This window comes from Penaeus chinensis, chromosome 14, assembly GCF_019202785.1.
Source record: "Penaeus chinensis breed Huanghai No. 1 chromosome 14, ASM1920278v2, whole genome shotgun sequence".
NCBI classification, from domain to species: Eukaryota; Metazoa; Arthropoda; class Malacostraca; order Decapoda; family Penaeidae; genus Penaeus; species Penaeus chinensis.
Window position 1 is genome coordinate 13,734,576 of NC_061832.1, and position 11,532 is coordinate 13,746,107.

General features: G+C 36.0%; 2 protein-coding genes across 2 annotated transcripts in view; one reads left to right on the forward strand and one right to left on the reverse strand.

Moving 5' to 3' along the window:
* Positions 1–919: 919 nt before the first annotated feature.
* LOC125032589 (40S ribosomal protein S15Aa) lies at positions 920–5,962 on the reverse strand. The gene is made up of 4 exons (XM_047623839.1): positions 5,838–5,962; positions 3,008–3,158; positions 2,113–2,278; positions 920–1,030 (listed from the first exon to the last, which is right to left on the reverse strand). Exons 2-4 carry the CDS (start codon positions 3,138–3,140, stop codon positions 937–939), a joined length of 393 nt encoding a protein of 130 aa, XP_047479795.1. The 5' UTR covers positions 3,141–3,158; positions 5,838–5,962; the 3' UTR covers positions 920–936.
* Positions 5,963–10,109: 4,147 nt separating this feature from the next.
* LOC125032136 (transport and Golgi organization 2 homolog) overlaps positions 10,110–11,532 on the forward strand; it is a 10,594-nt gene continuing 9,171 nt past the window's right edge. The window contains exon 1 of the mRNA XM_047623169.1: positions 10,110–10,215. The gene's annotated coding sequence lies outside the window, so the exon portion shown is untranslated. The remainder of the gene's footprint in view (positions 10,216–11,532) is intronic.

Genomic DNA, 11,532 nt, shown 5'->3' on the forward strand with positions numbered 1-11,532 from the left:
AACAAAGGTCACACAGCATTGTGGTGAAAAGAGTAAAAATGAGCTGACAATTAGGGTACGTTTACAGAAGGGGATGAAGAAGAGAAGGGAAAGAACTAGGCAAAATTTGTTGATGCAAGGGCTAAGGACCAAGGTAGGGGTGTGTTATTAGTGACATCTTCCATGCACTTGGGAATAATTTTGGCAAGGACTTTCTGATATGCTCCACGTGGCAAGAATTTTATGGTGTGAAGCCATTCAGATGGTTGCTATTGACAATTCTGCCAAAATCTTCTAGTACAAGCTAAATTGCCACTTAGTTTAAAAGTGCCTTAAAATGCGGTCATCACAGAACCTCCCATCTAACAGGGTGAATTTTGAAGCAAAAAAAAAATGCATTATAACTAGATGTTCTAGACCAAAAAATCTATACCAAGAGGCACACACAAAAATATTCTAGAGGAACTTTCTTTGCATATTGCATCATGAGCAAAAATTAGGGTACATGGGCACAAAGTACCTATAAAGAGCAGAATTCACCTAACCATATGGAACTTTATCAGCAATATGAAAAATACTTAATGCACTTTTTACTCAAAATTTCAATTTGCTATCAAGAAATTTGGGATTCAAAAAGGTCTGCCCTGGAAGTTTCATGAAATTCTTTTGTAATTGCCTGTTATGAAACACTAGTCCTGAAATGTTTAGATCAAAAGCATCACATTTTTATCTGAGTATCACTTAAATTTCTCCCCAAATACTGATAATCCACATTTCTTGAACCAGAACTAAAAGGTGGAATCATCAGTATCATATACATTACTTCCACAGCACTAAATATTACTTCATGCAAGTTCTCAAATATTCAAATCATTGTTTATATTTAAAAACAATGACAAATACTTTCTTGTATCAGCCCAGGTGAAATTAAATATAAATCTTCTTTCATAAATTTATTTAGAAGAAGAATCCCAGGATCTTTCCTCCAAGATGCTTCCTCTTGGCTTCTTCGTGATCCATAACTCCACCAGAAGTTGTCAAGACAATGTAGCTGTAAATAAGAAGAAAAAAAATTAGAGAAAGCCAGTTATTGTATATTTATACTACAGATAACTTGACAATTATATAGGTTATTTTTTTTTTAATATGTCCATTGTGATTTTAGTTCTCTTTAACACACAGATGGTTGCCACAAGTGCTCAGTAACAAAGTAAATTACGGTTTTCACTGATTTTACCCAATCCCTTGATTTTTTGAATGAAAATAATATTAACAGCATTGATAAACATGGTACAATAATAATACTGCTAGTAATAATGATAGCATTATCAATAATAATAGTATTGCAATCAACTTCCCAAATATCTAAACCCACTGTCTTCAGTATCAAAACTCCTTGGCTACCCTTCACAATGCTATCTCTACATAAGCATATCTTGCTATTTGCTTTTTCCCAGGGTCTATATTTCTTTCTCTATCCAGATGGTAACTGATTTTTAGTTAAGCATACTCCATAGTATTTGTCTAGGTAGTCTACAAGTGTAATCAGACAATGTTTTTCACGACATGGCTCTTATGGGTTAATATAGAATATTTCCAAAAGCTGGGGAAAAGTTTCCAAGGCGAGATAGGTATAACTAACAATGGACTTCTTAGAGACAAAGCATGTATTTTGCCGTTTACCAGCACTGGGTTAAGGAATAGGTAAACAGACTTGGCCATGTAGGCCTATATTTGCATCCTTGGCAACCAGAATTATGGAGCCATTGTAAACAAACTGACAAAAAACTACAGACTGTGTATGAAGTCTATTCATGAGCCAATCATATCAGCTTAGGTACCTACTAAATCTGAGGGTGCATTTGGTCTTTTGCAATACCATTACTTTGACAATTATAATTTTTTTTTTTTCTAATACAGGCAAATCCCAGTTACAGTCAAAGATGTTGCCAATAGTGACTGAATAATGCAGTACTAATTTTCTAGTCATATTGTAAAATGACATTCATATCGAGAACTAAAAAACTATCTCAAGGATTATAAAATTGTAAATAAACTCTTAAGATATCTCTACTATATCTATGACAATTTCTTCAAATAATCATTGTATAACAGAAAAAAGGTAAAACTCACCCAAACTGACGAGATGGAAGCAAATTGTTGGTCCACTTCTCAATGGAATTGATGGTTACATCAAAACGTGGAGAGATGACACCACACTTAATAAGACGGCCAGTGAGGTTTACTACAATCTTGCCAGCCCTGTGGTCATCAACAATCTCAAATTCTCCAATGTAACCTGTCAAAAGAAGAAATGGTTTATAATTTAATCAACAAAAAGGCCCAAGTATGACTAGCTATAATACCCAAACTCAAACAGTCTATACATACATGTTGAAATCTATTACTAAGTATGCAGATTTCCCTAGGTTATGCATTGCAGTAAAATAGCAACTCCACATTCATTCTCCACTACTAAATATTCATTTAATGAGCAAAGTATGATCATGAAAGATGGAATTACACATATGGAGCATTAAAAACTTCTAGCATCTGTTTACACCAAAGCATTGCTAAATAATTAATTATATTTTTTTAGACACCTGAAAATTCTAATGCTCTAACCTTGTAATGAACAAACATTGCTATCGACCTTATTTTCTAAAATTAAACTCCATACACTGACACTAACCAAAGTTTAATGAAAATGGTAAAAATCCAGAAAAAGACTGAAAGAGGAAAGGGGGGGGGGGGGGGATGTGTTGATCTTGAGAATCGCAAAACACTGAGGTTTTTAAATTAACTATTATGCATACAATGTAGTCTTATAGATCAAACTTGACAGACTATATGCCTCTGATAATTGTTATATAGAGAAACAGTCCAAGTTACAGCTTACCCGAAGGCAGTAGTGTTCAGACCACAGCATTGTAGGATACTCAGGATAGTCTATATATACCCAAACTTACAGCTACTTGCTGTACTATCAAACTAGATATAAACCCAAATACCATCACGCCAAACTCACCATGCCTCATCATCACCGTCAGGAACTTGACTACGACCTTTGAGCAAGGTCTGATGAGAACCTGTCTCTTTCCTCTCTTCTCAGCATTGTTTATGCTTCTGAGAGCATCTGCAAGGGCATTCACTCGCACCATTTTGACGCGTGTTTATGTCTGGAAGGAAGACAAAAAAAAGTTAGCAGACCTTTACTTAAGCCAAAACTTTGCTTTGAAACTACCTATGCACATCTATAAAAAATATTCAGTGGGAGAACCGTGATTTCCATGGTACTAGAAGTGCACAATCACAAATACAATATGATAATTCTCAAGCTGAATTGCCACACACGTACACAATATGCATGAAAAAATTTAGCAAATAAGTTGAAAAAGTTGAAAACAACGTGGATATATTTAACACTGCTCAGTACAATGACTACAATAATACCTGTTTATTCACTGTGGTATAGGGGTAGGTTAATTTTGCTAAAAGCATGTTAGTTTTTTATTCAACGAAATTATGGGGAGGGAGGGTGCAAACTTCTGTATGTGTTATATTCAGGATAGATACCCTTTAACAACCCTAAAATATAACCATGAAAGCTTCAGCAAAAAGATTATCTCGTGACTGCATACAAGGTCTATTACAATGCCTTGAAATGTTTCATATTTCACAGCATTACTTCAAGCTCACAGTATATAACATACATTTCATTCTTGACCACATTCATTTCTTTTAAGTGGTCTAGAGTTGTTCCAAAAATCTTCTGACCAACTAAATACTGACATACTCTCTCATATAACAGAAGTAAATGACCAAGAAAACCAGCAATATAACAGGATTAGGGTAATTCTTTACAGAAACTAAGTCCACAACTCCACTTCATCATAACTAGTCAACAATCTAAGTTGCCTTCACTGGGCATGCCCTTCAGGCACTGCACAAGGGAAGGGTTTATGGGGGGGGATTGCCCCCAACACCCTACAGGAAACCTTGTCTTCCCCTTGGTATGTACAGCAAGATGAGAGCTGAAACTCAGTAACACAAAGGTGACAGACTGAGCAGCACTTCCCATGACTTTTTTCCTTTATTCTGTAGTGTTACTGTTTGTGCCTGCAGATTATATCTTATAACAAAAACTGCTATTTTTGTCCTCTACAAGAATATTGGTTAGAGGGAAATGAACAGTGCCATCTTATAGAGAAATAGTCATATACAAAGACAGGTACATCTGCTGTGGCCTCATATTTACTCTAAAATGACAAATATCCGCAGGATATCACCACTCAGAGACGAAGGCCAAAACACCCTCACAGACGAAGTTTTAAATTCCTGGTTTCTGTAAGTTGGCAAGAAGTGCTAATAAAGGGGGTTAAAGGGGCCTGCCCACCCTATACTCTCTAGAGAATAAATTCAAAGTAGGAGAGGATTTTTTGGTTCCCAGGATACCCTGGTGTTAAGACTTCATTGCTGGAGGGTGCATGGCTTTAAGTAACAAGTACCAGAACATCACCTTCAATTTGCCCTAGCTTAGTGTGTCCTTACCATAAAGATTAACCTTAAATAATTTTTGTCTCACACAGCCATAAGGTACAAAAAAATAATCTAAGCAGGAAACAAAACTATCAAATGAAGTAGAGCAGTTACAACATATGCCACAAACAGACCAACAGGTACTGCATGGGGGTCAGGAGGTAGAGCACTCCTAAGTTAGGAAGGACTTGAGTTCACAAAGCAATGTTTGTGGAGCTTCTAAGAATGCTCCTTAAGGTTACTGAACAAAGTAACTTGGCCTTAGACTCTGAACGGTGCAGTCACTTTGCAAACAAGGATCATTGCTTCAACTCGTTTCCTGAACCAGCCATTTGTGATGGGAAACAACAGATTCACACACACCATGAACAACAGGCTGAAAAAATATTCAATATTTGAGAGCTACAAGAAAAAAAATGACCCAGGATTCCCTGAACTCAGGAAATACTATTCTGGAACAATAATCACCGCTATCTTAACTTCTAAACCAAGATCAATGAAGTTTCACGATACGAACTTCCTAATTTATCACGTAAACACAGATCTTGTGGTGAAATCACAATCCTCAGTTCTCCCCCACTCAACTAAAAATCACAGATAACTGAACTAACTAAATACTACACAATTCTCAAGCAATACACACTTATCCTTCCCCTAAAACGTAAAACCCACTTTTCGTCCCCTTAGTAAACAACAATAAGTTCGATTCCTTTAAAACAACCAGCTATAACTCAGAAGCATGCATCACATTGACCCGTAAAACGTTGGCAGGGTACTTTAATTAAAAACACTTCTTTAAGGTCTATAAAAAAAGGCCCATCCATTCCACAATTACTGCTCCAAAGCTAGAATAATCCTAAAACCAATTACCACTTCAATTCTCCCAATGAAGTACTATATTCGAAACTATAATTCGTAACGTGAACGAAATGTGTCCCGACAGCCCGCCATGGAGCGAAAAATACTGCATTTCCTCTCCCTATTCGCATCCTTTTTATGCATTGATGGGCTGCGCAGAATCCACTCTCCCTTCTAGAATCAGGACACCAAACTACGACCTTTCGCACGGACGTGAAATCCCACCGAGACCGAGGAAAGGCAGCGCGGCCGCACTTTGTAAACACGAGCCACACGATGTCGGCCAGAGAGCGCTCACGTGTTGTAAACATCGCACATTTTACAACGAAACTCGCCTTCCCCGGGGATAAAACCGTCCCGGAACGTGGCCGCGTACTTAATCCTCTCTTTTCGCCGATACTTAAGTGACAATGTCGACGACAAACCCGAAAACAGTTGGATCACATGGAAATATCACTCACCAAGGCCCGCCCGGGAATATGGCCGACTCGGAAAGGGCAGCCGAGGGATCTCACCTTTCAATATTGTTTAAACACTAGCGCTCGTCTGCGAGAGGGAGGCTACTTAAAACATTTCGGTGTTATTCAGATGCTTATTTGCAACGCTTTTCATATATGATTGGCAAAAAGAGCTTTCAAAAAAAATAATGTAAAGGTATTTTACCTAAGTGAAGGTAGCCATGCGCAGGGCTGTCACCCCGGTTGGCTTGAATATAATTCCCGCTATTCTTTACTTGATGAATGCCGTGTTGGTGTTATTTGTGCACCAACACAAAATTGAAATTTGCAAAATAGTTATTTACACATTTGACATACAAAAATTTAGATGAATAGTACACACACACACACACACACAAACACACACACACACACACACACACACACACACACACACACACACACACACACACACACACACACACACACACACACACACACAAACACACATTTATGTATATGTAAATGTATACACACACACACACACACACACACACAAAGACACACACACACACACACACACACACACACACACACACACACACACATACACACACACACAAACAAACACACACACATTCCAAATGAAGAAGAACACACACATAAACATAAATATTCTAAAATTTAAAAAAACAAGGAAAACCAACAAAATCTTTGAAACTCGCCGACGTTACTCTTCTACAAAAGAGCGGCGATTGGCAAAACTCTCTAAATAATAGAACACTTTCGTTAACCAGGGTGATATGTAAGATTTTAGAAAGAATAATTTGGGGGAAAATTAGTTAAAGTATTAAAAAAATAGCAATTTGACTTTAGAGAAGGAAGATCACTTGAAGCAAATCTTCTCTGGTTTTATGACAAAGTTTCTGAAATATCAAAAGAAAAAAAGATAGATGGATGTAATGTATACTTAGATTTCAAAGAGGCGCTAGGCCATTATTGAAATAAGAATACCTAAGGGTAGTGAAAAGTAAAATCCTCAAATGCATGTTTATTATTTTCATAAATAATTTAGGATCAAAGACAAGCTAAGGTAATTAGTTATCTGATAAAAGATGATAATAAACGGTGTCTCACGACAATGCCTCCATAGAGTATTATAAGCATTATGTTCCTGTGGAATTGCATTTAGGGAATGGAATTCAATACCAAATAAATGTCATAAAATCAGGTCCGGGTAAAGTCGAAATTGACCCCTATGCCAGTATAAGTTAGGAGTTAGGGTAAAAGACCTTGAAATGATCATAACCAGGGACGTGTTCAGCGAAACTGAATATAGCATAGATGTTAATAAAGTTCGAAAACGCAATTCAGTCGTTTAACGAGAAAAAATGTAAGACCTAATATGAAAATATACGGTTTACTCTGTTGATAGAATACACACACACACATGCACACACACACACACACACACACACACACACACACACACACACACACACACACACACACACACACACACACACACACACACACTCATATATGGATGTTGTAGGTCCTTTTTCGCCCCCAGGTACTTTCCTCGAGAAATGTCAAAAATGGCGCCTTTGATGAAAACCTGTTGGTTTCTCATTTCCGGTTAAACGCTTGAGGTCATAATGGCGGACGGAAAATAGACCTGCGTTCTTTTTTTTTTATATTTCCCTTTATCTTCCTCTTCAGATATTCCCAATCACACACACACACACACACACATATATATATATGTATATATATATATATATATATTTGTGTGAGTGTGTGTACATACATACATACATACATACATACATACATATATATATATACACATATATATGTGCGTGTGTATATATACATATATATATATATGACAAAAACACAAACACAGAACGTGTACACAAAGATGAAAGGAAAACAGCCACAGTAAGGAATAAAATTGAATCGTAACGTTTCGAACTCTTCACGAGTTCTTCTTCGTTTTCCTTTCAATATATATATATATATATATATATATATATGTTATGTATGTATGTATGTATGTATGCATACACAGTATATATACACATACACTTACATACATACATATATATATATGTATATACATATATATATGTGTTATGTATTTATGTGTATATATACATACACAGTATACTGTATATTTATAAATATGTGTGTGTGTATGTGTGTGAGAGAGAGAGAGAGAGAGAGAGAGAGAGAGAGAGAGAGAGAGAGAGAGAGAGAGAGAGAGAGAGAGAGAGAGAGAGAGAGAGAGAGAGAGAGAATATGTGTAGATATAAGCAGATATGTATATATCATGTATTTATATAAATATGTATATATATATATGCATATGTATACGTTTATATACACATATAAATGTATTTATTCACATTTGTATATATTTGCACACACACACACACAGAAACACACAAACAAACAAACAAAAGCAACACAACAGAAACGACATAGACTGAAAAGGAATAATTCCTCACTTTCATTTCTTCTACTGCAAACATACATACCAATAATCTATACCATCTTTAATTGAAATTAATTTAGCACCACAACCATAATAGGCCTTAAAGTCATTATCAAACATACTGTGATTTCCTTCTTTTGAACTGCAGAAAATACCTACATACTAAAAAAAAAATCAGTAATCATCACCTATTCCACATTTACGTGTTTCTATATATATAAAAAAATCATAATTTAATACAAGAAATAACAGAACGGTAAACGAGCACCCTGACCCTCGTGTGTCATTGTGTCATCTGTGAAGACGAAGCCGCTGAGTAAACAATAGTACCCATTCCACCCCTTTAAAAATTGGGACCGAGCTTTGTGATGGGATAGTAGGCTTATAAGATGAGATAAGGCAAACAGGTTAACGAAGAAAAGTATTTGGATTGTTATTATCAGTCGAGGAGAGCTAATAGTCTCTTCTTCTTCTCCTGAGAAAGATCTAAGAGAGAGAGAGAGAGAGAGAGAGAGAGGGAGAGAGAGAGAAAGAGAGAGAGAGAGAGAGAGAGAGAGAGAGAGAGAGAGAGAGAGAGAGAGAGAGAGAGAGAGAGAGAGAGAGAGAGAGAGAGAGAGAGAGAGAGAGAGAGAGAGAGAGAGAGGGAGAGAGAGAGAGAGAGAGAGAGAATAAATATATACATATATATAAATATACACATATATGTGTGTGTATATATATATATATATGTGTGTGTGTGTGTGTGTGTGTGTGTGTGTGTGTGTGTGTGTGTGTGTGTGTGTGTGTCGAACAAATCTTATGTAAACCAACGTAGGGAAAACCACAGAAAAGACACCTACATGATGGAAGTATTTTTTCTCCTTTTATTGCTGCCTCAGAGTTAACGATGCAATATGCTGTAGTTTGTGTTTTTTATTTATTCATTTTTAAATGTTTTTATTCCTTACACTATTTTGAAAACTAAAATAAGATTGGTGATTAAATACTCGATAATCAGTTATATACTGTTAGGCAATAGGTTGTATGATATGACTGAGCATTCTGGTAGAGATGCAGTATATATATTTTTCGTATGCTATTTTCGCGACTCTTTAGATAATATCATCATTATCATATTATTATTATCACATCGTTATTATCATTATTATCATTATTATTCTTTATTACTAGTATTGCTATTATCATCATCATTATTATTCTTTATTATTATTATTGTTATTATTACCATAATTATTATTCTTTATTACTATTATTGTTATAATTATCATGATTATTATTACCATCATCCTCATCGTCATTATTATTATTAACAATATGCTATTATCATCATCAACATCATTATCATTTTCCTCCTCTTCCTCATCATTACTCTTATCATTATTATCATCATTATCGTTATTACTTTGATTTCTACCATCATCCCTAATGTCAGTGCAAACATCATCGCCATCATCAAACCCTAATTAACATCAGAAAAACTGCTACGTCATCGTTAATCACCGGTTTTATTGCATCGTCGTTTTCTATTCTAGTATACGAGGATAGTCAAGGACAGACTCTTGTAAAACTGACGAATCTGTGACGTCGTATTGCGTCATCGCCTGTGATTCAAAGCCCTATATCATATTTGTTCATGATTATATGTAAAAACAGATAAAACCCTAGACTTTGTAAGATGATTAGGGACAAAGTGCAAACTCCTCGTTTTAAAATAAGAAGGAAAATAAGGAAGATATATATTTTTTAAAGCAATAACGCGAGAGATTGTCAATAAGAGAGTGTGTGTGATTCATCCGTCGGTATGTCAGGCAAGGCAAGATTTCCCGCCGAAGAAAGGCATTTGGGCGTCAGACATCGTTGGGTACGCCGCTCTTCCAGGCCGCTGCCGCCTCTTCGGACGAGGTGAGTGACGTGGGCATCGCAAGTTCTTTATATATATATATATATATATATATATATATATATATATATATATATATATGTATGTATATATATATATGTATATATATATGCACACATGTATGTATATGCGTATGGGTGTGGGGGGTATGTGTGTTCGTGTGTATGTGTGAGACAGACAGGCACATACACACCCAAACAAACACACACACACACACACACACACACACACACACACACACACACACACACACACACACACACACACACACACACACACACATACACACACACATACATACACACACCTACACAGAAATAGACAGGCAGATAGACAGACAGACAACAGTCAGACAGACAACAAAACAGAGACAGGCAGACAGTCAGAGGCAAATAGACAAACAGAAGACAAACCAAGAGATAATGCACTGGCCCATGCATTTAACGATAACCCATTGAGTATATACAGCCTTAAAACCATTTAAAAAAAACTGTTCTGATATATACTATTTAATCCACGAGGCAGGTACCGTGTTAAGAGTTTAATTTACAACTCAGGGCACTGAGCAAATTATAAATGAACATTTCTATTACCCTCGTCGTAAGCTTATGGTTTTCAGCCACTGTAGAATATTATCGAAAGGATATAGATGATAATATAGATAAGAAGACGATAAAAATAGATAAAGATATACACACATACACATGGCAGAGTGGTTTTAGGACATTTTTTTATTTAGGATATTGGGACCCCCCCCCCTCCCTTTAGACTGGGTCACCCTCTAATCTGGACCGGGGCCTTTGATTCACAGCTGGGATCCTATACAGGGGGGTCTGTGTCTGAAATAAGGAGCCAGGAACATAAGGCCACTTTCGTAAATTGCGTTTTGAGACTCCCGGATCTCAATTTTTAAAAGTTGAAATATTATTTTAGGACACATGAAGTATTCAGCAATGTTAGATATTGTAATGTCATATTCATTGATTTGAAAATTTCTTAGCAGGGTCCCTCAAACATTGTATACCACTATATAGGATAATCTGTCAAAGAGGATTCCTATAAATTTATTCAGTGACTCGCTGGGTAAATTTGGTGAATCCATTGCCCCAGGCCTTATTTATCTGTGTGTATATATGTATATATATATATATATATATATATATATATATATACAAATAAACATATATATGTAGGATTATCTATCTTTGAGAAGAGCAAAATTGTGGTATCAAGGTATCTATTGTGCTTATGGCGAATTGGAATTAGGCACTTATGCACTATCTTTGCAAGGTCAACGATGAGTTAGGAAACCTATGCAG

Coding starts and splice junctions, on each gene's coding strand:
- LOC125032589 (XM_047623839.1), bottom strand. CDS start 3,140: ATGGTGCGAGTGAATGCCCTTGCAGATGCTCTCAGAAGCATAAACAAT. Junction 2,279..3,007: donor GACGGTGATGATGAGGCATG/GTGAGTTTGGCG, acceptor TTCTTTTGACAG/GTTACATTGGAGAATTTGAG. Junction 1,031..2,112: donor CTTCCATCTCGTCAGTTTGG/GTGAGTTTTACC, acceptor TCTTATTTACAG/CTACATTGTCTTGACAACTT.